Source organism: Echinops telfairi, unplaced genomic scaffold (genome assembly GCF_000313985.2).
Source record: "Echinops telfairi isolate 266 unplaced genomic scaffold, ASM31398v2 ScPeMD7_7458;HRSCAF=8496, whole genome shotgun sequence".
Classification (NCBI taxonomy): domain Eukaryota; kingdom Metazoa; phylum Chordata; class Mammalia; order Afrosoricida; family Tenrecidae; genus Echinops; species Echinops telfairi.
Genome location: NW_022111358.1, coordinates 34401349 through 34429035, shown reverse-complemented (window position 1 = coordinate 34429035; position 27687 = coordinate 34401349). Strand labels below are relative to the sequence as shown.

At 41.0% G+C, this 27687-nt stretch overlaps 1 protein-coding gene across 4 annotated transcripts in view; it reads right to left on the bottom strand.

The window, feature by feature from the left end:
• The window catches only part of TLK2 (tousled like kinase 2), a 125925-nt gene that overhangs the window by 8982 nt on the left and 89256 nt on the right, over positions 1-27687 (bottom strand). For all 4 annotated transcript variants that reach the window (XM_045299592.1, XM_004707263.3, XM_045299593.1 and 1 more), the window contains 8 exons: positions 23707-23859; positions 19544-19610; positions 17837-17934; positions 15362-15443; positions 13368-13459; positions 7711-7800; positions 4019-4188; positions 2658-2796 (listed from right to left, as the gene is read on the bottom strand). In XM_045299592.1, coding sequence (XP_045155527.1) covers positions 2658-2796; positions 4019-4188; positions 7711-7800; positions 13368-13459; positions 15362-15443; positions 17837-17934; positions 19544-19610; positions 23707-23859 — 891 coding nt within the window. The remainder of the gene's footprint in view (positions 1-2657; positions 2797-4018; positions 4189-7710; positions 7801-13367; positions 13460-15361; positions 15444-17836; positions 17935-19543; positions 19611-23706; positions 23860-27687) is intronic.

Genomic DNA, 27687 nt, shown 5'->3' with positions numbered 1-27687 from the left:
CCCCCCCCCCCTACCCCCAGTGGCCTTTAAGGAGACCAGCTATAGCTGGACAGCCAAGCAAACCAAATTGTATGGTGTGGGAAGGTAAGTGCCCCTGGGTAGTTAAGAAACCAAGCAAAGATGCTTCTACTCATTGTGTGGAGCCTCAGCCACTGCACAGCTGGAACGCAAAGTCACAAAGGTGATAGAGTTTTACAGATTTCATTCTGGCAAAATCCATCCTGTGAAACACTATTTTGGGCCCTGCTGTGCTTCTGGTACACTCCCTACACACTGACACAGCTTGAAGAGGATTCTAAAGGGTGAGAGAGAAAATGTTCCCTCTCTAATCTCCATATCAAGTTAGTGTCATATGATAGGCTTAGTAGTTTCATATTTTCACTTTTTTATTATCTTAACAGATTGTGTTGGATGACTAAGACTGTATTTCACAATGAAAACTTGTTAGCCAAAGCACACTGAAGAATCAAGATGTAGACACACAACTCAGTAAGAAGCAAAAAGGCAAAGAAATAAAAATGCAAGAGAGGAAAGAATTTGTAGAAATGATAGCTCTCCCCACCAAATGCCACTGAAGCCTGCCTATGTCCTAGCAATTGATGGTCCATAAACAATCTAGGATAAATAACCAATATAGCCTTTAATCTAAGATGATCACCTTAATGTATTTAGCATTTTCATAAAAGTAGGAGGCAAGGAGAGTAGTAAATTAGCAAACTTGCTAGATTATAAAAGACAGAGTCACTCTGGTATTACCAGTCTAGCAAATCACTTTTTAGATCTGTGCCCTCAACCGTAAATGAAGAAATACACTAAATCTTCATTCAAATAATACTGAAAATAATACAGTTTAATTCCCTATCAGGACTTTGGAAAGGCGAATAGGACACAGTCCTAAGGTACAACAATGAATTCTGTTAAAAGACAATCACAGTTGCACATTTCATCACTATAAAAGTTCTTATGTTAAAAAAAACTACCCTCAAGGCCTTGTCTAGGAAGCACTCTACACAGAACTCGGCATAAGACAACACTGCAAACAGGCACGGGTCAGACACTCCCAGCCTGCGGCGTCTGCCTGGGCCATCGCGAGAGCAGTGCACACTGAGCATGGGGACTAAACCACACTCTACCCCAAGGAAGACTGCCAGCTCTTCCAGAAATCCTTTAAGATTCCATTTTCTCGGTAGCTCCCTCACTACTTTACTTTTGATTTTAAAAACTTCAAATGTGAAATGTGCACACACACATACACATACGGCCACACTGATCATCTGTCCTGTAGCTCACTTCCCCAAACAGATTACTTGGAAGCAAATCTCAGAAACAGACTCCTTTTTCCACATTCCAAGCACTACATTTTTAGAGCATAGCCCATACACTAGGTAATAGTGAGAAAAGGCTTTTAAAGGCAAACACCATTAGAAAAAAACAAGCCATGCAAACGCAACAAAAACGGGAGGCGGGATTATACAGAGTGGTATAGATGTGTGCTTCCAGAGCTCCCAAGAGCAGATATTTTTACATCGCGACAGGAAAACCAACCCACAATAACCACCACAGTGAATAAACACACTGTAAATGCAGCTTCTATTTTAAACCTAGAGTTGTGAAGCTTTAATTTAGGGCTCATTTTTACTATAGGTGCTCTCCCTACAAATAGTGAGCAGCTGTGAAAGTAGAACTCTGGTGTCACAGTATTGGTGCTGGGTCTGGCGAGAAGAGGGCTGATCCTGTGTTTGTGAAGAGCAGCCCCCTCCATCCTTGTCTGCCTCCTCATTGACATCTGAAGTCCCAGACAGCTGGTGATCTCCTTAGGCCCAGAGTCTTCTGGTTCTCAAGGAAAAAAGATCTTGCCAACCGACCCTGGGGTCTAATGGCATGGCAGTGCTCCGTCAGTGCTGTGAGTGGGTCTCCATGGTCAGAGCCATACATTCCAATGTGGAGCTCTCGGTTCCCCTCTCTTCCGTCCAAGTGAAAAGGAAGCTTGGTTAACACTTCTTTTCTATAACAACAAATACTTCTTTTCTATTACAACATGAGACACCGGGCTGCAGGTCTGTTTTATGTTCTGTCGAAGGTAGAACAGGTCACAGGCGAGGCGGGCAGAGATGGCTGTGGTCTGGAAGACGAGTCACAAGCCAGGAAGACCGTCTCAAAACCTTTTAGATATGGCTTCCAGAAATGGACAGGTGTCTCTGGTAAACTGTACTCCTTTCTCCTGCCTAGGTTTCAGGTGATGCAGTGGGCACTTTGCACCCTGCTTGTCCCAGCTCTTTTGTTCTTGAGTCCATCAACCTCGGGCAGCTTACCTCATGAGCCCACAGGAAGAGGGACCTGCTTTTAAAAGCACAGACAAAATCTGGGGCCAGCTTTTGAATCACACTTGGAACCCTGCAAGCTGGAGGAGACACATATCTCAAACACCCGGTCATCTAGAACCTCTCAATGGTTTTTGAAAAATCGAAAAACGAAGGCCAACTGATGAAAATGCAGACTCAAACTGCTCAGAAGGAAGTAATGGTCTGGCAGGAAAGTCTGCTTTGGTCTGTAGCATTAGCAGCCAGTGTGTAAACATTCATTATGAGTCCTTACCAATGCGTCAGCAGAGCAGACAATTCCACCAGTCTGCCTCGGCAGCCCTCCTGGGTACCTACCAGTAAGTACCAGCACCTTGCGAAGTTAGTTCCATGCCGTCCACTGAGTTGTAGCTATCATCATCCATGATCTTGGAAAGACCAAAATCCGTGATTTTTATCTCACCACACGCGGTACCATTTACTAAGAGAATATTACCTAGAACAATTGAAAACAAACAAGAACTTATTGATTAGAAGGAAAATCCGTACGGGCCACCAAAACATTAAAAAAAGAGAGAGAGAGAGAGGAAAATCCAAGGGGACGACTGTTCACCAACTCTTGCTAGCACAACTCTACCTCCCTCAAATAATTTGACTTGGACTCCGGATGCGGGGGGAGACTGTGCAGACTTCTTGTTTCCAAGAATCACCTGCGTAACATGCCAAAGCCCTACTCTGAGCCCTGGGGAGGGGAGAGCCACTCAAGTAAACAGCACTTGTAAAGTTGGTCAATGGTGGGAAATTCTCAATTCAAACTGTCTCTAAAGATCTGGAAACCACTACGTTTAGAACAGCAGCCTCAGGATAACAAACAGATGAGTAAGACAGCACCCAAGGGAACAAGGCTAGCACCACAGTGCCACCTACAGCTCTGGTAGAAGGGACACGTGTGGGAAACCCAATCACATAACGGCCGTCTTGTAAAAATCATAACGTGTAGTTCATCTTAAAGTCATATGAATAACATTAGAACATTACAGAACAGAGAGAGTTGATATGCAACTTCCAGTAAAGAAAAGCAAAGTTAATAACTGTAGCACATATACAAAGAGGTACACAGGAATCATTTTCCTAACACCCAAGCTACGTTAATTAAAGCTGTATACACAGACAGAAAGACAAAAAACCCCACAAAAAACGAATAAGGATAACCCAAAACACCTAAAACAAAAAAGGAGAGCGAATAAGAAAATTAAACGAGAGGAGAAGCCTCCAGGAGTCCTCTTAACTTTTTTACTGTGGCTGAAAGCAAAAAGGAAATTAATTGTACAAAAAGATGAAAAACACCTTGTTCAGAATTTAATGGAAGGCACACGTACAAGATGTTAGCTTTGGGGACACTATCAAAGGGACTTGGGGCAGAGGACATGCTACCCAGTGTGAGTAATGGGAAAAACAAAAAGGAGTTGCCAGGACTGTGCTTTCTTCATCAGTCTGCCGCCATCCTGGACACCCTGGTTCTGAAATCAAGGGCCCCACTACAGTCGGCAGGACCCGCCTCCTAGACCCAGCACTGGCAGCTTTTATTCCCACACCTACCCAGCCAATCTAAACCTTCTTGGCTCATGCCAGACTCTCTAAAGTTATAAAATCAAATGTCACCTGTAAGAGCAATCTCAAGCTACCAAGCTTGCCTCCTAAAAAAAGGTCAGACTTACCTGGTTTGAGGTCATAGTGTATGATGGGAGGTTTTATTTCATTTAAGTACTTTAAAGCATTCACGATCTGCATGATAATGGACCGGGCCTCTTTCTCTGACATTAACTTGTGCTGTTTCAGGTAGAAGTCCAGATCATTCCCCTCACAGTACTCTAATACTGTACAAAACCTAAGGACAAACAGACCCGGCTTTAATCACGGGAGAAGAACAAGCAGCTTACGACCATCGAAACCAGATCTACTGAAAACTTCTGGATGATATTAGCTTGTTACTTTTGTCCTTACAGTGGTCTTCAAACCACACCCCTGCCCTTGCTCCACACCCCCAGTATTATCTACCTTGCACTATGTACAGAAACTGCTTTCTGCACCCCCAAACCCCACCACCCACGTTAGAGCCTGTTATGCTCAAGTTCCCCCAGGATATATACGTCTTGAACCCCAACTATAACAATAGACTGACAAGAACTATTAATATACAAGACGCCTTCTTGGGAGCTCTCCTTCTCACACGGTGACACACTTCCATTTCTAACAAGCACATTGTGAGCACACATAATCCTCATCACAAATGCCAGATGATAGAATCCTGAGCGTCAGCAGTGAAGAGAAACTAGGTTTGCCCAGATCCCAAGAACTGGTTGCATACCAAGTCTCCTGGGATGCTGGCCCAATATCACCCCACAATTTCTCCTCACAAGACAGAAGGTGTAAAGGCGTCTTTTAAAAGATAGTATCTGTGGTTCTAACAAATGCAGCGCCTTAGAGTATGGATTCTGTTTCCTTCAGTCATGCCACTATATTACACAGACCCCAATTTAAATCTATATACCACCTAGGGCTTAAGGGTGTGTGTCTACCTCTCAAGGGAGTTATTAACTGAGGAAGGCTCCTTGAACTATTTGAATATCCCCAAATTTCCAAGTTGCGTCAACATGGGGTATACTAGTCAGGGTCCAGCCAGGAAACAGAGACCACTTGAAAATATTTAAATCAGAGGCTTTAATTCCTGGATGATGGCAGAGACAAAATGACCAGTGACTCATCCTAGAGATAATCTATAGCCTAAGACCAGAGGGGCAGGTGGGAATGGTGCCACCAGAACCCAAGGGCCAGGGTCAGTAGGGGCACATAAACCAGAAGAGCTGTGATGGAGGGCAAGCAAGAGGACTTTGGGTTCCCCTCCTTGGCCCCCAGCTCTAATTCCCATTGGTAAACCCAGTTGGGTGTCAAGTGACACAGGAACCAGGTAAACAAAGCACACAAAGGCCAAGCCACCTAAATGCAGAACAGGGGAACGGGTCAGGAACCAATCTGCGGGCAAGCAGGCGCAGGGCAAGCACTATGGACTCCTGGGTATTTTACAGTATCAAAAAGTGCTGAGCAGACAGAGCCCTTTGGATTCCCCACACTGAACAACAGTTTAGCTTATTAAACATACCAGGCACGCTGCTTGAGAATAAATAAATGCCCAGCATTTGTACATCAGACCTAAGATACTGCAATCCGATGCTCAGTGGTTATTCTTGCAAGCTAGAAATCCCACTTTCAACACCTGTACAACCCTCAGGGATAACTTCCTTTTGATGAAAATTCACCATCATAAGCTAGAAAAACTAAGTAAACTCAAGAACAGCACGGGCTCAACTTTTCACAATATTTAATGTATATATACAATTCAAAATGGCAGATAATGGAACATACACAAGTAAGTAAAATGTGGATAAACAAAAACATCATTATCACTGAAATCGCTTCTATATTTACATTTCAGAGTGTGTGCGTCTATCTAGTCTTCAAGAAATTGACTCAAAGCAGAAAAAGGGTGTCTGGAAATGGAATGTAGTTGCAATTGTACAATTCTACTTGATGTGACTGAACTATGGAACGATATCTGTATTAAACCCCAACTAATAATAATTTAAAAAATAGAAGTCAGAACACAAACTACTAAAAAAAAGTTTTTTTAAAAAATGGACTCAAAGCAATACGGTGAAGACCTGCCCTGAAGTTGGGAAACCTCCAGTTTTCCCACCCTGTCCTCTAACTCGGGTCTTCCTGACCACTCTGCTAAAAACACCTGGCTGTGCCTGGTGCCAGGGCAAGCCCACTGTAGAGAGAGAGCTCTGAAAGGATGGAAGAGGGGACAGTCCAGACTTCCTGAGGGAATTATGGTCTCCTTTGGGGTCACTTCCAAACATACACCAATTCTCTGTATAGCATCTCTGAAATGACTGATGGCGGGAATAAGTGAATTCCTAGTCACCTGGGGACTTCGGGGGAATGAATACGTGCAGGCTAAACCTGAGATCTATTTTCCTGACTCAGTATACACTCCTACAGCAGAAACGTTTCCGAAAAAGGAGCTATCTCTATGAATACTTCTATAAAGCTCTGGAGCATCCCTCCGCCAGGCTAACAAAATGCAACAATGCCCAAGAGGACTAAGCATGCACATTATTCCACTTTTCTGGTTCTCAAACCTCCACCTATAAGATGAGAAAGTGGGGCTCTCACAGACCTCCCAATCCTGAGGTCTCCTGAGCTCCTAGGTTAACAAGCAGCACAGGACTAGGCTTCAGTTGTGCTGAATCCCTGTCTTGTTCAGAGCCAGGGTAGAAGCAGTGCTGGGACTTCGACACAAGACCGGTTGGTGTTAGTCAGAGTTGCCAGGGTGGAGAAGGGCTCCAGAGGTGTACTGGCACCAATCTGAACCAGCTCTCCAGAGCCAACTGTTTGCTAATTCTCCAGAAAGTCTGTGAGCTGGTCATTAAACTGTTGGTAGCACAAATGGAGAAGCAAAATGTGGTATTCGTCAGCAAGTTGGTTAACTCTTGAAAACATTATGCTAAGTGAAAGAAGCTAGTCACTGAAATCCAGATATTATATAATCCCATTCATCTTAAAGTGCAGGACAGGGAATCGAGAGAAAGAAAGTGGATTAGTGACTGGGGGATCAGGGAGCTAGAGGGATAAGGATAAGGCCTTTTTTTGTGGGTTGATTAGAATATTTTTTAAATTGACTATGATGATATGTTATCCGCACTTACCTAGCAGTATACGAAAAACCTTATTGTACACTTCAAATGAGTGAATTATAAAGTATGTGAATAATATCTCAGTGGCTGCTAAAAAATTTTGGTAACTCAAAATTACTCAGGGTGGGAGTATTTACACCATAATTCATACATGGCTAACTGCCCGTGTACTGGTAAACCACTTTTGAGTTGCTTTATGGCACTTTGCTTTTACAGGAAAAGTGAAAAACGAAACCAGGTTGGACATCTGTTTGGCAGTGATCTGTTCATGAGACAGGTGCCCACCCTGAGCAGCAAGAGGAGCGCCAGCAAGTAAGCGCATTCCCTGGGGACTGAACACTGCCTCAAGCCATCACAGTGAACGTAGTATGGTAAGGTGTTGAGGTTTTATGTACTATTTGGGTATGACTTAGTAATATTTTTGAAAGACATGGATACACTCAAAAGTCTTTCCCATAAAAATTAATGGTAGTTGAAACTCCATTTTGCATCATTTTGGCTTGTAAAATGTTTCATAGGAACTCGACTTTTGGACAGTAGGGACTAGTAACATAACTAATTTCTTCAGAGTAACTAGATTTCGGCCCTAATCCATGAGCAATCAACGCACTGCAAGAATATACTAACTGCTAACAACGTGGCACAGCACTTACGAGTCAGTGTCCAGTGAGAAGTAATCATACAGCTTAACTATCCTGGGATGATCCAGTTCTTTGTGAATCCGGTATTCCCTACACGCATGCCTGTAAACAAAATGGGAAATCAACAAAGAAGTTATATTGACCTCCCTTTTAATACTTCCAGGGCCATCCTCAATAGTCTCTCATCTCTCCACTCTTTTCTCCACTTGTTCCACCCAGGTCTATCTCTATTTCTCTGCTATAACAGAGAGTTGTTGAGACTAGCTAGTGTTCAAATTATCTGTTCAATGAGTGGATGTCAACCTTTACCCCTTTGAAAACTTGGTATTATGACCTTATCTCTTTTATATTCAAACATCAGATATTTTAAAATGACAAAGTCCTTTTCTTCTCCTATAAAGCTAACTATATTTCATACTTGCAAATGCTAATACACGGAAGTCACATCAAGGAGATCAACTTTATCATGTAAACTCCTTGGACAGTGGGAAAACCTCCCATGTAAGTCACTCAGTAGTGTTTTGGTATTTGTTTGCTAGTCTTTAAAATTGTACCTCCTCCCCTCAGGGCCAATAACGAGAGTAGTGAAACTGGGAGGCTAAGGTAAAGGTGTGGGGATAAGGGGAACCAATCACAATGATCTACATATAACCCCCTCCTTGGGGGTTAGACAACAGAAAAGTGGGTGAAGAGAGACATTGGACAGTGTAAGACATGACAAAATAATAATAATTTATAAAGTATCAAGGGTTTGTAAGGGAGGGTGGGGAGGGGGAAAATGAGCTGATACCAAGGGCTAAAGTAGAAAGAAAATGTTTTTGAGAATGATGATGGCAACAAATGTACAAATGTGCTTGACAAACAATGGATGTATGTATGGATTGTGATAAGAGTTGTATGAGCCCCCAATAAAATGATTAAAAAAAAATACTACCTCCTTAAAAAAAGATTAAAGGTGCTACCAGCTTAGTTTGTTCTAATAAAATAGGCAATTGATAGAAATTTTCTTATAGAAACCTCAATTTTCTTAGGATGGAGAACTTTCTTTTAAAAATCATTTCATTTGGAGCCCTTACAGCTCTTATACCAATTCATAAATCCACTGGGTCAAGCACATTTATACATACGTGCCATCAACATTTTCTTTCTTTTAAAAAAATTTTTATTTTTTATTTATTAATCATTTTATTTGGGGCCCTTACAGCTCTTATCACCATCCATCCATCCATTGTGTCGAGCACATTTGGACATTTGTTGCCATCGTCATTCTCAAGACATTTTCTTTCTACTTGAGCCTTGGTGTCAGCTCCTCAGTTTTTTCCCTTCCTCCCCCAGGAACCCTTAATAATTTATAAATTGTTATTTTTTCATGTCTTACACTGACCGATGTCTCCCTTCACCTACTTTTCTTTTGTCCGACCCTCATGGAGGGGGTTATATGTAGATCCTTGTGATCAGTTCCCACTTTCTACCTCAACCTTTCCCTTACATTCATGGAGGATGGAGAATTTTAATATTAATACATTTGTACCTTTTCAATGGTCCTTTTTCAATTTAAAAACATCTAATAAGATCAGGAACAAAAATTCATTGTATACTCTGACAATCAAACACTGAATTTAAAAATAAAGCATGTTTACACAATGCAATTATCCATCTTTCTGTGAAGTGTTCTGCTGTTATTTACAGAGAGAGCAACAGGGAACAATTCTATTTTACGCTCCTAGTGCTCTTCAGTTGGGGTCATTCTATTACCAGGCTAGAATCAGAAAACAACTTTACCACAGTATGTACCATACTGGTTTTTTAACACAAGGTGTTTAAAAGCAGCCTTCTGAGATTGATGTGTTCTACCACTTCAAAAGTACAGAGAAAGAAGGAGAAGCAAAGATGAGGAAACAGTATTTGAACAGGCTGATTTTTCCAAGCTGCCACTTCTAGCCGCCTTTGCTTCTTCTGTCTGAACAGGGCTGCTGAGCAGGGAAGCCAAGCTTCATCGAGACGCGTTGCACAAGGGGAACCAAGTGCCTGGCCACTCGCCCTGGCTATGAGGCTCCACCTCTCTGGGCCTTAGTTTCTTTACCCCAGGTGAGGGCTCTACAACAGCCCAATGAATGCCTCTGGAGCTTCTGTGGAGACACGGGGCAGATGGCCCAATCACCCCCTTTACCAAAGCAGCTCCCCGTCTTTTGTTTTACTGCATCTGGAGTCTATACACGCTAAGATTCAGTAAAATAAAGGTGCTACTATACTTTGACTCCTCTCAAAAAACATTTAGAAACCTACAGACTAATGGTGTATACGGTCAAGTTCTCTTTAGGTGGACTCTTGAGCAAGTTGATTCCAACTCATAGTAGAACCTTTAAGACGGGGTATAAAACTGCTCCTGTGGGTTTCCAAGACTATAACTCTACAAGAGTAGAAAGCCTCATCTTTTCCCTGATGAGTGGCTATTGAAGGGATCAATGTACTATAAATGTAGCAACTTTAATAAGAAACTTATCTCCTTAATATTTCTTTTCTTTTTATAACAGTAAGAGGAGGCTTTTAAACGTTATCGTTTAATTCCATTTTTCCACAAACTTTCTGAAGCACCTTCATATTTATATTTTCAAAATGTTTATACTTTTTGTTTTGGGTTAAGTTGATCATTTGGGACATCTCCAACTTCCACCTCATTGAGATGAGCTTTGAACTGTTAAAAAATATATTTTTGTAATCACTCTAAAATACAATAGCTATATATTCATATTTAAAGAAATTTTCTTGTGGTCACAGGACCCATGTTGAAAGTTTTATCCCAGACTGAATTATCAGAACACATTAATATTACAGCGGCAACAAATGCATACATATTAGAAAAATGTTCGCTTTCATCTTCGAAAATCTAAAGAGTATTTTCTAAGATCATACTAACTAATTTAGATACTCTAGGGAGCATCTAGCACCGTTATCAAGGCTTTCATAACCCCAAGTAAACAATCACCTTCGTTTTGTGTGTGGGAAAGGAGGGGTGGAAAAGAACAGAGCTCAAATAAAACTGCCTTTTACTTCCTATTTCTTGAGTGGTGCCTTTGTTTACTCAATTAAGCATTTTGATCCCACATGGGAAGCCATCCCCAAGAACAGAAACACAGTTAAAGACCTTACTATGCAGGGGCAGTAATAGTAATACTGTCACACTTCTGTTGCCACAGCACTGATGAGACTTTTTAATTTATTATTGCATTTTCAACTCACACTCTAAATCTGTATGCACTTGGTATCAGCCTTTAGGTTGGAAAAAGTGAATGATATTTTGCTAGTTCACCATTTGCGTAGTGTGGAATTCATCAGTATGAACTCAAGCCACTCAGCAAGCAAAATAGAGAGAAATGTGGAGCACCTGTGAATTTCCCACAGCAGGGAGAGAGGTCACAAGACCTTTGCCCCCACCCCACTGTGTCAGCTGGAAAATGGTTCATCCAGAAGACTCCACGGAAGGTACTCGGGCCCCATAACTCCACTTCTGATGAGGAAAAACGTTTCCAGCCTGGAGCTCGCCTGGTGAAGATCCCAGAAAAATGGGGCAAACATTCACTTGCGGTAAGAAAGACTCCCCTTGTTAGAGAAATGTAAGGTAGACATCCAAGCCGAACCACCACGACTCAAGCGGTTTGCGCTGGCTTCCAAAGATGTCAGATGTGTAAACAACAGCCCACCTCCAGTTGCTATGGTATTCAACACCATTTGTGTTGAATTCGTCTTATTTCTTACTTTCATTTGCATTGTACTGTAGCTGAATTTACTCCTCAGCTCCAAGTGTTTGTCCCTTCAGTTTCTTCTGGGAATATCTCTTCTTCTTGTGGCTTAGGAACAACTGGTTTTGTTTTGTGTTTTTTACGAAGGATCATCGTCTCAATGGAGGGACTCACATACACGCTTTAATCCGCCCTGAGTCCTCAGTGTGGCTCGAGTAGAGTGTTCCTCCTTGCTTTGATAAGCATGTGCAGCAAACATCCTGAGCTGCAGTGTCATTTGCAGTTCTGTATACCCTTGATGACCTCCGCACTCTCCTGGGTATTCTTGACATGGACCTGAAGACGGCCTAACTTGTGTGGTTTTTCTGGGTCAAAGAGTGGTGCACCACTTTACAAGTTCACCCCTGGCTGCTCGAGGGACGATCAACACCAGAGTTCTCTTTAGGGATGGTCCTAAAAGCTTGATATGGAGACTAAGCAAGTTCTGCCTAAATCTCGGTGTAGGAAGAGTTTTCTCAAGTTGACCTCTAATAAGAGTCAACTGGTGGATGCTCACACGATACTCCAAAGCTACCTGGCTAGTGAGCGTTACGGAGAAGAACGGACCCTTCTGACACCTCAGGCATCCCAGAGGCTCAACACAATGGGGACACTTCAAATTGAGTCTGAGTAACTGGTCAGAGGAACACGTGGCTGTCTTCTCTGAAGTGCTCTTGGCACTCACGGCTGCATGCCCATCGCCCCGGCACGTCAAGGGACTGGAATGCACTTAGAATAATGTAACTGCTCCTCAGGAGCATCTGGAGCCCAGCTGCCTGTCACAAAATATCTATTACACACAGGGTATCATGCACAAGTCACACAGCATCCTTCTCTCAACCCCTCCTTAAAGCCCCATTGCTCTTAATGCCATAGGAATCGGCTCTCCAGCACCCAGCCACGCTGTGTGATATAGGAAGAGTCCTAAGATCCCCAATAAATAATGGGCTTTAAAGCTAGAGTCAGTTTGGGCTATGCTCCAAGGGCTGGCTACTGAAGCAGAAATGTTTTAATTTTCCTTTGAGAATTACAAGTCAAATAAAAGACTATTACTACAAAGTCTACTGCTTCCCCCATCCTCCAGAACTCTATTTATAAAAAAGAAAAAAAACCCAAACTGCGCTTATAGAAAAGGAGGCGGGTTGTTTCTATGGATAGAGGTTTTCCTTTTTCCATTCAGAGGTAGGACACATCTAATTCAATCCTTCTGCCTACAAAAACGAAACAAAATTGAGCCTGGTGGGGAATCTTAATAGCATATATTCTGAGTGGCCTCCAAAGTAAATGAGCCTTGACCTTCGATGTTCTGAAGCTCAGGAAGAAACAAGCAAAACCTGGCTTTAGTGGAACAAAGACATTTATAGCTGCACCCATAATGACTACTCACTTGAAAGAAACCCCCCTCTTCGGCCCTGTCCCCGGGGAGGACTCTGAAGACAGACTGTGCAGACCGGCAAGTCACTACCAAGGTTCTAGAAGAGCCACACAGAACACCAAGGCCCCCAGGCCCCTTCCCTTCCTTCACAGTGAAGTGCCTGCCCCATCTCCACACTGAGGGACAGTCTCCTTTGGCTTTCCACTGACACACAGCACTGCGTTCTGGAGCTGCATTTGTTTCTTGTCGGATACTTTGGACACAAAGGAAGGGGTTTAAATGCCAGCTCAGCTACTTCTTAAATGTTACTCAATTCTCTACAGATTCGTTTTTTCATCAGTTAAGATGGAAAACAGACTCCTCATAAGACTGTGTGAAGATTAAATGAAATGACAACAATTCCAAAAATACTGGTAAAGCCAAACTATAGTTCTTTATCAAATTTGGGGGGTGGGGGGAAAAGACCCTAAAAAATTAATTTTTTTAAAAAAGAGAAAGACTCTACTATCACTTACTTGTGGTAATTCTCCTTTTTCTCATCTCTCCAGTTTTTATTTAACTGGTGAATTTTCACAGCTACGTATCTTTGCTCCGTTAGATCAAATGCCTACGAAGAAAAGTAATACATTATATTCAGGATAAACACTAACAAGAGCCCACAGGCAATCGACAGAGCAACACAACCACAGTCTAAAGGACATTAGAGAAAAGCAGCAGCAGACGACGACACATCACATACTTATTTCGGTTTTGCAACCAACCGTCTTCTTAAAACTTGTGATCAGATCATTTAGAAGTCTCCAGACGCACTGGCACCAAGGGATTTAGGAAATAAAAACAAGTATACACCACAAGCAGAAAGACAGCCCCATGTCTTAACAGTCACTTCCAAACAACTCTCCTTCCGGACAGTGTCTCCCCTCATTTGGACCGTTTTCCCTTCAGGGTTCCTCTCAGTGCTTAGCTGACACAGGACATTTTCAGGTGTCTACCTAGCTGGGTCCCTGCCACTCTTGGAATGCTGGAGAACACGCACCCGTGTCCAGCTGCAAAGTGCCCCTTGAGGAAATCTCCTCCCCTGCCCTCCCAACCCCCAGGGATCTATCTTCTTGGCATGATTGTTTAGAAAATAAGCCTATAATTTGCTATGATGTGTTTACTAAAAGAAACAAAACCCCAAAGCAGCCCTGCCTTTATTCTCGCCCCTCAACTTTTATAAATGAAAAGTGGTTTTTGATCCCAAATATGCCAGGAGCTAATCACATTGAGTGACTTCTCTGGTACTGTCTAGAGCAGAGGGTCTTCGAACTTTTTAAACAGGGGGCCAGTTCACTGTCCCTCAGACCCGTTGGAGAGCCGGACTACAGTATTAAAAAAAACTATGAACAAATTCCTATGCACACTACACATATCTTATTTTGAAGTATAAAAATAAACGGGGCAAAAAACACCCAGCGGGCTGGATAAATGTCCTCAGTGGGCCGCATGTGGCCCACGGGCCGTAGTTTGAGGACGCCTGCTCTAGATAAAGGACCAAAGACAAGACCAGCATCAGTTCTGGTGAAAAGAGAAGGCAACAAGTTTTTTTGAAAGCTAGGTATCACAATTCCCTTGTGGCAGGAAAAAAAATGATGAATTCCTTTAGAGTGTGAATGGCTCTAATGGGAAGGATCAAGAACTAAATTTCATGATTTTTTGTTTTGTTATTTTTTTTCATGATTTTAAAAATGAGTAAATCTAGTTTCTGTTGTTTTTATCTGAAAAGAGAGCTCATTATGTTACTCCAAAGATTTCCCATATGAATGCATATGGGCACACGTGTAAATTCTAACAGTGAAGGTCCACCTAAGAAAAAGGGGGAGATTAGCGTAGCAGCCTGGAGGAGATGTCACTTGATGCATTTGTTCTGCATTTTAAAGCCAGTGTCAGAAACATCTAGAACTGTAGAGACTGTGGCTGGTGAAGCGCCATGGGTTCACAACTACAGTTAAAATGATGACAGGTCACTACGGTGACACCACAGTCCATGCCCTGGGCCAGGACACTGACTGGAGTGCCAGCGCTGCTAATGCTCTGATTCAGATGATGAGAACTTTTTAAACAACAAAAACCCGTGTCTTTCAACCAGAGCTAGCTTTGACAACATGTTGATTTTGTAAAAATAGGATATTTTAGTGAGAAAAAAGAGTATTTAATTGTGGCAAATGTGTAGGTGGTAAAAAGTATAGAACTGGACTAAAATTTTATCATCATTCTACCACCCAGAAATGTTGATTCTTTATGCCTTCCCATCTTTAATCTATATTTGTTTCAAAACTGAAACCAGGATAAATTATTATCTTGCCCAGTCACTTCAGTTTATTAGCAGCAGTTCCCAATGACACAGCTCTTCGTTTTTTGAATTTCAGTCACTAGATATAAACTCACAGCACCAGTCCAAAATGTTCTAAGTGAGTAGAAATCAATAATGAAGCCCTCAGTTTTGCACAATGGCCCACTTCATACTTACCTTGTAAACTTCACTGAAACCGCCTCTACCCAAAAGATGTAACAACAAATATCTGTCATTTAGCGTTGGGTGATCTTTAAATCTGTGGAAACAGGCAACATATATGTCCTGAGGTCAAGAATTATATGGCCTCCTAGACCGACACAATCCCCAGAATATCCAACATGTTATCTGTATTATTGATATTGTGCAACAAAGCTGCTGCCAGTAGTTTGACAGCCAACATCAATATAGCTAATTCTGATCACAAAATAAATTCTACAGTTCAAAGGGGCAGCATAATTACAGTCAACGCCACAATTCGCCCTGTGATCTTCCTGACGACCGTCCCTTATCCACTAGGCTAGAGCAAAGGGACAAAGCTTTGATGGCACAGCAGCTAAAGCACTTGTGGGAGAAAGAAAGACGTGGCAGTCTGCTTCCATAAAGATTAAGGCCTTGGAAAGGCCACGGGGCAGTTCTACTGTCCTACAGAGTCAGTAGGAGTCAAAATCAACTTAGTGGTAGGAACAAGAGGGAAAGAGACTAGACCAGAACAGGTATTTCAAACTGTGCTGTTGGGGGTCTCCCGAATCATTCATGAGCCACAAGTTCCCACTATTCCAAAACGATATCCAGTAAAATTCCAAGATATTTCAAACTGAAAAACAGATTTGGTTATGAAGTGAATCCCACACTCGCTCTCTCACTAAGACAAAAAAGCTACGATAGAACTGATTTCCCCATTTTTTAAGTTGACAAAGAAATGAGAGAGTCTGACAAAAATAAAATTTTAAATATCTGTACCAAGCTCCTTATTTTAAAAAAAATATTTGTTTCAAGTGTAAATTCACACAGCAAACGAGGTTCGCAGTTGACAATGTCTACACAAGTTGTTCAGTGATGATAGTTACATTTTCTATAATTTATTCACATTCTTGTTAACTGTGTTCTGGTTGTTTGTTTCCAGTACTCTAGTTATTCTACCCACCCACCCCCAACTCGCACCATCTGTGTCTACCTTTGTTTTAGCGAAACTGTGGACTCTTGGTCTCACACTATTAAGTCTGAAATTATTTTGATTTAAGAAAGTGACATGCCTGTAGAATACTTTGATACACTAATTCTGCATAACTAAACCAAGACGACAGTGCTGTATGGTGGTCAGCTTTGGAGACAGATAGGATTCCACTTTGACTCTGTTCACACTAGTTATAGGTCCCTAACCTAGCTTATTTCATGTCTCCTAGCCTGTCAACAGATCTGTGTACTTAAGATGGCCCACCTCCATGGAATTAATGTGCACCGTCCTGGCACACAAAAGTGCACAGTAAATTCTAGCTCCTGTTCTTGGTGCTTTACAGCTCACCCTGACTAAGCAGATACAGGCTACCCCTATGTTTAAAAAAGCATGTTTCAGAGTCAGAAACGTGGGGAAAAACAGGTTTATCAAGGGAGCCATTTCCCACTTGTTGCCTCCTTTTCCTAGTTTCAGCACTTTAAATAATTTAACTATAAAGAGGAACATTAACGTCCAATTAATGTGCTGCACTAAAGAAAGTCCTGCTTCACATCTCAATACTTGAGTGGCCTTTGAGAGCCATCCAGAACCCTGATGTCCTCTCAACGCGTTCTCTGTACACTAGCACGTGGTCACCTCGATTCCCTCTCATTTAGACTCTAGAGCAGTGGTTCTCAACCTTCCTAATGCCGCGACCCTTTCATACAGTTCCTCATGTGGTGGTGATCCCCAACCACAAAAGTATTTTCGCTGCTACTTCATAACTGTAATTTTGCTCCTGTTAAGAATCGTCATGTAAATATCTGATATGCAGAATATATTGTTCATTGTTACAAATTGAACATAATATAAGCACAATGATTCATCACAAAACCAATGTTATTACATATTGTGAACTATTTCTTTCTAATGACAAATGAATGACATGTTGTCTTGAAGCCTGGTGGAGGGCGGGTGACGGTCTTCACGCCGGGTACTCTTGGTGGGGGCTCTGCATGTGGGCAGACCCGCCTGGAGACAGATCGAGGAGCGGTTCCTAAGACCATCAGAAATATGTGTCTTCTGGTGGTCTTAAGCGACCCCTGTGAAAGGGTCGTTTGACCTCCAAAGGGGTCAGCGACCCATAGGTTGAGAACCGCTGCTCTAGAGATAAGCAAATCTGAATCTATCATGTACCCAAACTAATTATATTGCAAAACTCTATTGTTTTAGTGACCTCTGTTCATATAAAAAGGTTATGGTGAGTGTATACTTAAGTACTTTTTAAATATAGAAATGCAATGTATTTTACATCTACTTAAACTAAAGCAAGTAACAATTTGCTCACAAACCTTTATTCCACGATGACAGCTAAATATAATACTCTAAAATCATTTATAAATTTATATTAAATAAAACATCCTTCTAGAACACTCTTCTCATGTCAGAAAAAAACCTCTGCAATCTCCATCCCAATATCCCCCCAAGGTGCTTACTGTGAGTTGTCTTCATTATGTATCCTTTTTAATTCCCTGATATGTAGATTCCTAACTCTTTCTAGCCTTTCCAGCTCGGCTTGGATCTCAGCTTCCTCCTACAGTGAAAAGAACACACTGAGACTCCCGGCCACTGGAACTTCACCTTGTCAGACATGACACTTGGGAAAAACTTGTTTGTAAGAACTAGAATTTTAATCATAAAAGACAAAATTCACAACAAGTAGTATATAAAATTCAACCCAGAGAGGAAGAGTCGGAAAGGCACAGCCCTCTGCCCCGCTACTCTTCGATGCCTAGTCCCTAGATGTCACCACGCTCACATTTCTTGTGCGAATTGTCGTAAGAGTTTCGTGGATATGTACATGCCAACAAAACTTGAAATAATAAGCCTAATTGAACACAGGAAAAAAACATGAAATTGATTTGCTTTACAAGTACCAGGTTCTGTCTTAAGTTCCCCAGATTTAACAAGACCTGATTAACTGAGTTCCAACAAAGGGGATGAAAACCCATTATGTGAAATCAAAACTAATTACGTGGAATCAAAACCAGAACACCAATTGCAATTCACCAAGTGCTCACTGGGAGTTCCTTGGGTGGCGCATAATGGTTAACACGCTCAACTGCTAATCAAAATGTCAGAGGTTCAAGTCTACCCAGCGGTGTCTTGAAACAAAACAAAAAACACCTGGACATCCTACGGCTGAAAAATCAGCCACTGAAAACCGTATAGAGCAGTTCTCCTTTGACAGAAAACAGGGTGGGCAGGAGAGTCGGAATTGACTTGAAGGGAAATGGAGGAAAAAGTGCTACTAACCCACCATCACCACGAGCAACATCCCCCAAAGGCACATATACTGCTGAACTTAAGTGATACACTCTACCTTTAAGGTGTCTAAGTAAGAGTCCTCAACTATCATTCTAAGAGCTTTGTGTTAAATTAGGGTTGATATTAAGAACTTCGCTCTCTTTCTAGAATACTGATTTCTTTTTCTTTATTAGCACTTCATCCACATCACACAATCAGTAATTCAATCATATCAAGAAGAGTTGTACAACTATCACCACATTCAATTCTAGAACATTTCTTCTTCCTTGTACTCATTGTTATTCATGTAATTATTTTTTTCTAATTGTGGGAAAAATATACACAACAAAACACTCTCCAATTCCACAATTTCTACATGTATTAGTCAGTGCCAGGACTTCTCTTCTTAGCTACCTAAGCCAAGACACAAACATATCACAAGAATTATAACATTAATTTCAGACCCATCTGCTTTTGTTATTTCATTTTTATTGTAAGAGAGCCCGTTGTGAAGCCTTATAATCCATAACTAACATAAGGTGACCAGACATCCCGCTTTTTAACAATTTTTCCTGCGTCCCGTGGCATTTTTTAAAAGTCCCGATTTTTCGAAAGAATGCACGACAAGGTAGGGTATAAGGTTTTCAGCTGCCATGTGGCTATTTCACCAGGAAATGAGTTTAATCAATGGTGTCCCGCTTTACCAATGTGAAAATCTGGTCACCTTGAACTATCATTAAGGAGAAAGTCTTCTCGTTGGGTGGCTGGTGTTTCCCCACTGGAAGGAGTATGACTAGGAGGGCAAGACGACCACTGCATTGGCCCAAAGTAGCTTAATAAGCAAATGCAAACTAAACATTGCATTTCTCACAGCAGATCTTTCCATTTGTACTTACTTTTTTAAGATGGCCTAATCTGAGTTTGAAGATTTCTTCTTGTTCATGGTATTCTGCTAACGTTAACCTGGAAAATAAAGCCCCAAAACGTCAGTGAATTATTTGAAATTATGGGTGGGGTGGGGTGGGGTGGTTGTGTGTGTGTGTGTGTGTGTGTGTGTGTGTCTACTTAAAGAGATATGCCAATACATAAACTATGTGTTTCAAAAAGTTTGTGGAAAAAACAGAATTAAAAGACAAATGAACTATTTCAGGAATGTTTGGAAGCCCCTAAAAGATAGGTTACCTTGCAGTCCTCTAAGAAGCCCTCTTGAAATCTGCTAAGTCCAATTTGTGAAATGAAAGCAGTTGGGCCATATTTATAGAATGGGTTTGCCCTATACTGTACATTGTCCAGATGAGAGCCTTTAAGGTCCCAAAGTAGAAAAAACTATGATGTATTAAAAAAAAAAATGTTAAGGGCAAAACAATAAGCCAATAAGTTTCATTATTCCTGGTTTAACTTGTGAGCCTTGGTACTCTGATAAAAAAAGAGAATCCATTAGATAAATGAAGAGAGTCAGGATATAAAGCCTGGGGACTAGGGTTCAAGGAATAACTTGGTCACCAGCCCATGTGGCCCTGGACAACCAAGGTTAACCCGTCCTCAGTTTCCTTAAAATGTAGCAATTAATACCAGTCTAAAAAACTTTTGTGACTATTAAATGAAAATGCAAAGAGAAAATTCTGTAAGTTATAAACTCCTATTTAGACATAATTATGCAGGGCTGACCTAAAAGGGCACCCTCACTTCACTGTCCCACCAACCCTGATGTCCTCTTAAATCTCAAGAACAAGCATGGAGAAAGTGCTACCACACTACTCTATCAAGTACCTGCGTCACCTTCTAGAACCTGACAAACATGAAGGTGCTTCAAAAGGTTCACGGTAAAATGGAATGGAAAGATAATGGGACTTTTCTTCAATTGTTTTGAAGCTCCCTCAGTACTATACCTCAAAGTTTTAGAACTCACTATATAGATCTGGCAGGGGAAATAAGAGATTCATTCCTATTCTCAAAGGAAAGCCTTTGGGATGACTCAAAAAAGGACACTCTCATGGAATCGAGGATCAGGCATCAAAGAACAAAACGTCATGTCATTGTGAATGAGGGGGAGTGCGGCATGGGGCCCCAAAGCCCTTCTGTAGGCAACTGGACATCCCCTTACAGAAGGGTCTCGAGGAGGAGACGAGCCAGTCAGGGTGCAGTGTAGCAACAATGAAACATACAACTTTCCTCTAGTTCCTAAATGCTTCCTCTCCTCCCACTATTATGATCCCAATTCTACCTTACCAATCTGGCTAGACCAGAGGATGTATATTGGTACAGATAGGAAATGGGAACATAGGAAATCCAGGACAGATGATCCCCTCAGGACCAGTGTGAGAGTGGTGATACCAGGAGGGTGGGGTGGAAAGGGGGCACCAATTACAAGGATCTACATATAACCTCTTCCCCGAGGGACAGACAACAGAAAAGTGGGTGAAGGGGGACACTGAACAGTGTAAGACATGACAATAATAATTATTTAAAATTTATAAATTATTGTGAGGGAGAAGGGGCGGGGAAGAGGGGGAAAAATGAGGAGCTGATACCAAGGGCTCAAGTAGAAAGAAAATGTTTTGAGAATGATGAGGGCAACAAATGTACAAATGTGGTCGATGTATGTATGGATTGTGATAAAGAGTTGTACGAGCCCCCAATAAAATGATTTAAAAAAAAAAAAAAAGGACACCCACCCACTATACCTGTTGCTTCCATCTCTTCACTATTGCAAAATAGCATACATATCCACTTGGGAGAAGTGAAAAATAAACATAGCTAATAAGCATTCTTTATGCCTGAAATAAATTCAAGTCCAAAAAGAAAAATTTAATTCACTCCAAGACACTAGAGGCCTCGTTCTTTGGATTTGGCCGAGGGCATATGCCAAGTCACAGCTACGCTCATCAATTAGAGACCCGATAGAAGGCCTTCCAAGTTTGGGTTTCACACGGAATCCAGTTGGCCATGGCTTACTGACACACAATTGGCCTAGATTAAATTCTAATTATTGTTTTATGGGCCTCTTTATCACTATTATGCCAATGATTTTTTTACACTGGCATTTAATAATTTTCAAGTAAGATTAAAAGGAGAGTTCTTTCTTAAAATAAATACAGACATCATGAAAAAAGCAATGAACAGATTAATGTGCACACTGTTTGTCTGGAGAATCCTCAAATTCAAAAAGCTCCCCAGTGTCTATCAGATATGTGTGTGGGGTGTGGTCTGTTGTTAAGCTATCTCACTAGAATCAAGGAATACACATTTGGGGCTGCCACAGACTTTAACAATGGTTTAGTGCAAGTACTACTGAGGTAGATTCCAGGTTAATTATGCTTTTATAAACTGATATGAAAACACACAAAAAATACATTTGCCTATCAATTAAACATTAAACCTTCTATTTGCAGTGATCTTCAGGCCTGCAATGGTAGCGCAGCGGGTTCAAAACTACCAGCTGCTCTTCAAGAGAAAAGTGTGCTCCTGTGAATATTTACAACCTAGAAACCCACCTGGGCAGTCTTATCCTGCCCTAGAGGATTGCCATCGCCACGAGCTGGTATCAACTCAACAGCAAGCATCAAGTTTGGTTTCAGTTTGGGCTTAGAATTTATTTTCAATATAAAATGCCACAAAGATAGCACTAGATTTATTTCCCCCCTTGAAAAATCACTCCAAAAAAAAAAGAAGAAAAAGAAAAACCACTCCAGTCACTGTAGACATATTGATTACAATACCAGTGACTGTTTCTATGAAAAAACATTAGCTTTAAAACATTTAATTCTGAAACCAACTTTGTGGTGACCGCAGAACCATCTGGGCGCCTCCTTGGGGATTGTCTACAATTTATTTACTGACTCATTTATCATTTTTAACTTTTGAAGAAATCATTTTAACGTGATAATCTCTTCATTGGTATATATATACAAGGGACCCTCAGAAAGTTCGTAGAACAGTAGAATGAAAAGATAATGGAGTTCTTCCATAACTTTCTGGAGCATCCTTGTATGTGGCAGCAAGAGTACTTTAAGTTGTAGAATTCTTGCTTCCCACACAGGAGACATGGGGGTTTCAATCCTGATGCACCTCATGCATAGCCACCATCCATTTGTTGGTGGTCGGCTGCTTGTGGATTGGAGGCCAAACAGGCTTCGGGGGACTTCCGGTTAGACTTCAAAGAAAGGACTGATTTTAAAAATCATTCATGGTCAAAGCCCTATGGATCAAAACAGTCCAATCTACTACAGATCATGGGGATGGATGGTGTAGAACAGGGCAGTGTGCAAGGTCGCAGAGTTTGGGGGTCAACTTGGTAGCAGCTAACAATAAGTGATGTGTAGGTGTCATATTTCCCATGCCAAATCTATTGGGTAGAGCTGGCCTAGTGAGCAAACTGTAGCCTATGGCCCAACTGCAATGATCAATTAGGGCAACCTAGCAAGGTGGGAGAATAGAGAAGGAAGGTATCTGTGCTGAGATCTTCTATCCCTCTTCTACAGAGCTGTGCAGTGACTCTTGACTAACCATTAAGAAAAGACAGTGACTGTGCTGCAAGTTAGGATATTGGCGTCTTTCTAAGGTGCCCCAAACAGAAAATCATTCTGGGGATGTCAAGATTTGGCTTTTTGTGAAGAGAAAAAAAAAAAAAAAGGTCTTTTTCCTAAAATAATACCTTCTTTGGGGTTAAAAGTTTGTGACTGTTAACTAAACAAGCTGTATAACCTACTCCAGTATGCATTAGCGCTCTGCATTCTCCAGTCTGAAAGAGAAGCCAGGCAATCCTTGTAAGACAATATTAATGTATGATAACCTAGTCACACATCAGGAAGAACATAGTATGAATACAATAACATAGCAGTTGTTGTAAGAGTGGCCAAAGATCATGTCAAATTAATTGAGATTACTTCTCTCTCTGTGAACCTCCTTAAAGAAAGAGCAAGACTAAGAAAGCCAGTTAATTGAACCCTCTCTAACTTTCATGAATTGAGCAAAGCTATTGCACGGTGGCATTCAATAGACTATTTGTATTTGGGGTCAGGGTGTGGTGTCTCAGAGTTCACATCAATGAAGAACATACGTTTCATTTTCAGCTCCATTGGTCTTGCTTTTCCGCTGTTTCTGCTCATTGGTTGCTGGAGGGGCCTGGCCCATGGCAGGAGGTTTCCGCTTTGCTAACATTTTCCGTTGTCTTTCTATTTCTTCCCTCTGTGAATTTATCCTTTCCTGTTGCCTACGGATATAAAAGATGTTGAGCAAAAGAGGAAGGTCAAACTGTTTTTAGATAGCTATAGAAGAAACATAATTGTATTATACATATATTGTATTTGCATATTAACAGGCTCCCTACGTTACTTATTAAGATTGTTTATCTATTTATACTTAAGAAAACCATTAGATGTACTTCATTTAGGTTCACTTTGGAGCGTATTATGTTGATAAACTGTAATTTCTCTTAAAACAGGAATCACATCTTATCAGCCCTTAAATTTCTTAAGCACTTATGACAGTGTCTGCCAATGAGCTGATCCATCAATAGCTCTCGCTTTTTACCAATTTTATTGTGGGCTCACCCTTCATCACCCATGGAGTAAGTAGTAATGAGATGGTATATCTATTTCACCCAAATTGAAATCAGTATATTTTATAAGTTTTTCTTGCAAAAGAAAACAAGATAATCAGTCTTAGTTAGGTACTACTGTATACTATAAATAACTAGAAAAAGCACTAAAAGACATTTTCTTATGCTATTTTAACAATTTTTTAGCAGTGTGTGCATATATCCACTGAATACTCAAGGCTAGAAATGTAAACGGTACCCAGGATTTCATATGCCTGTACGGCTGCAATCTGTGAGACTGCGGAGTCTGTCAAAGGTAGAGCTAACGTTTACAGACTAAGTAAAATGGGTTATCGCATTAGGAATCATGCAATTGAGAATTAGAAGGTTCCGAAGCAATCACTTTAAAATGGGATTCTGGGATTCTTTACACCCCAGAATAAATACTAACACCACAAGCAGTATAATGCTGTAGAGTTGCACTTACTCTCTTTGATAAGCAGTTTCTTAAAGGGCTTCAATTTGAAATATAATTCAAATTAATGTTGTTCATAGCAATATAAGCAAAATCTTAGAAAACCATTTTATTGTCTTGTTATTATTTGGGAACTCGTTTAAATTAAAAGTGTGCTGAGTAACATTAATATTTAACTTCACTACCTATTCAGAATAATAAAATAAACCACTCTATACAAGGGTTCAATAAAACTTGGAAGGGAAAAATTCACTTGGCAAAAAAAAAATTACACATCAAATATAATTTTCAGATTAGAAGTAAATTCTACAGCTTAGGAAATAAAGAGCACTCTTGAAAAGCGAGCCAGGAAACAAAGTGAGAACAAAATGGTATAGAGAGATCTGAGACTATATTTGATTTTCTGATTAAATTTTGAATGTCTTGACATTTGTCTCTTCCCATAAAGCTTGGTACTCCTGACTGGTGTTCAGCTACCTCACCAAATTGTCATGGGTGAGACTAGCAGATATAGTCCTTTAAATGGAAAAAAAAAAAAAGTCAGTTTCTGCACCAAAATAAAGAGACAAAGGAATTCACTTACTACACAAAACTTGGAGTAAAATTCCTGTGGTTATGTATTAGCCAAAAACTTTCCCAGGAGAAGATGAATATCCTACCATTTACACAGCTTAAATCTGCTCAGAAACAACAACCACATCTAAGAACCATATTTCAACCCAAACTTGCTGTCATTGTGTGGATCCCACCTCACAGATAGGGCGACCATGTAGGGCATGGTAGAACTACCCCAGTGGATTTCCAAGACTATAAATCTCTACGGAAGTAAAAAGCCATGTCTTTCTTCTGCAGAGCAGATTGGTGGTTTCAAAACGCTGACCTTGAGATTAGCAGTGGAACGTATAACCCACTAAGTCACCAAGACTCGTGGCAGATTTTGTTGTTGTTCTGACAGAATGAACCACCACCTGGGCCCGTGCCTTCTTCACAACGATGCATGAGCCCACTGCCGCAGCCGCTGTGTCAATCCATCCTGTCCAGAATCTTCTTTGCTGCTCTTCTAGCTTTACCAAGCATAATGTCCTTTCTAGTGCCTGGCCTCTCTTAATTACACCTCTAAAGTGCAAGAAACAGTGTCTTGCCATGCTCGCTTCTAAGGTGTATTCTGGCTGTACTGTACTTCTTTCAAAACGTATTTGTGGGTTCTTTTGGTGTTCCAGGGTACGTTTTATACGCTTCATTCACACACATCAATTCTTCTTCAGCCTTCCCTTTCCAAAGCCCAAGTCACATCGTGGTATTTTTCAACCGCCTCATATGCATATGAAAGTTAGAATTGAGTAGGCATCTTGTTTAGACAGTCCCAAATCTCTAATCTGATGGCTCTATAGCAAGGTGGTCATTTTGTACTGCTACTGTTTGTTTTCCACAAACACAAAGGCAGCAAGCTGCTTACAAAGTTAAAAATCAACAAATGTACAAATGTGCTTGACACAATGGATGGATGGATGATTTTCAAATAATAACATATAGCAACAATCGGCAAAAAATTTTAATCCTGCCCTCAAGAATAACTGCTTTTTACAACAACTACCTTTCCGAGTCCAATTTAAGACTGACATTGTGGGCGTTACCACTGGCAAAGACTGCAGTAGGCGCGACGGCTGAGACTCAGTTTGAGCCTTAATTAGGTGATTAGGGCCAGTAGTGGGGATGTGAGTTATGTCTTCTTCCAACTCCATTCTAATTAACCTAGACAGTGCGCACCCTCAGAGAGGTATAGAAAGCGCATTATGACTCGGTAGATTTCCTCGATCACTAGCCATCTGCACTGAGAGCGCAGATGGATGCTGCTCCGAAGCAGGGATAGGTGGTGACCTCAAAGGTCTTTGCTAGATTTGGACTGCATTTCATTCTTAACTCAACAGCTTCTTCTCATGTGAAAATATTAGAATAAATATTAGATTAGAAAGCAAAGATGTACCTAATTAGCTGAAGGCTAATATTTCAAATTTAAAATAGTGACTACTAATGTGGAATGTGTAACTTTGTTAAAGATCACCCAACAAAGATTCCAGCAATACAGTGAGAGCTGCCAGTGGTTCAGGCAGGGTACGAAAGAGGACAAGGAGTAAGGGACATCATTCCTGATGTCAGATGGATCTTGGCTCAAAGCAGAGAATACTAGGAAGATGTTTATTATTGAGATGTGTTATTATTACGATGTGTTATTATAATAACATTATTAAAATGCGTTTTATTGATTATGCATAGGCAACTGTCTCAATCAAAACAAACTATGGATAGCCCTGAGAAGACTGGGAATTCCAGAACACTTAATGGTGTTCATGCGGAACCTGTACATGGAGCAAAAGGTAGTTATGTAATCAGAACATGGGTTTAAAATCAGGAAAAGTATGTGTATGAGCTATATCTATCACACATCAAAATGTCAGCTTGAGTATCATTCTAAGACTCAAATCTTGCTCCTTTTCCATGTTCTTTTGAGTTCTGAAAACAAAAAGAAGTCCAGGGGGGGCAAGATCAGGATGGCTGGTGGATGGTGTAAGATTCTTCAACAAAATTCTCATACGGTGAATGAATGAGCTGGTACGCTGTCGTGATGGGGAAAGAAATTCCTTGTGGTTGCAAATTTCCTGGCCTTTTTGCCACCAATTCAAATAGAAATTTTCTGAATTTTTTTCCTATAAGCCCCCATGATCATCTGTATCCTTCAAGTAAGTCTATCAAGATGATCCCTCTGAAATATCAATTAGTCACCATAACCTTCTGGGCTGATAATTAACTGGCTCAACAGATCCTCTTAAAAGTCACTGTTTTGATCGCACCATCTTTAAAAAAAACGATTTCCCTGACACCGCCCTGACTAGACTATGGCCAGTGCACTTGTCTGCAGCCACAGGCATTTCCTGATGGCAGAAAACGTTTCATCAGGCTTTGTCTGCAGTACACCCATGTCCACCTGAACTGGAGATCTAGTAGCAGAACATTTGTTTTCACCTATT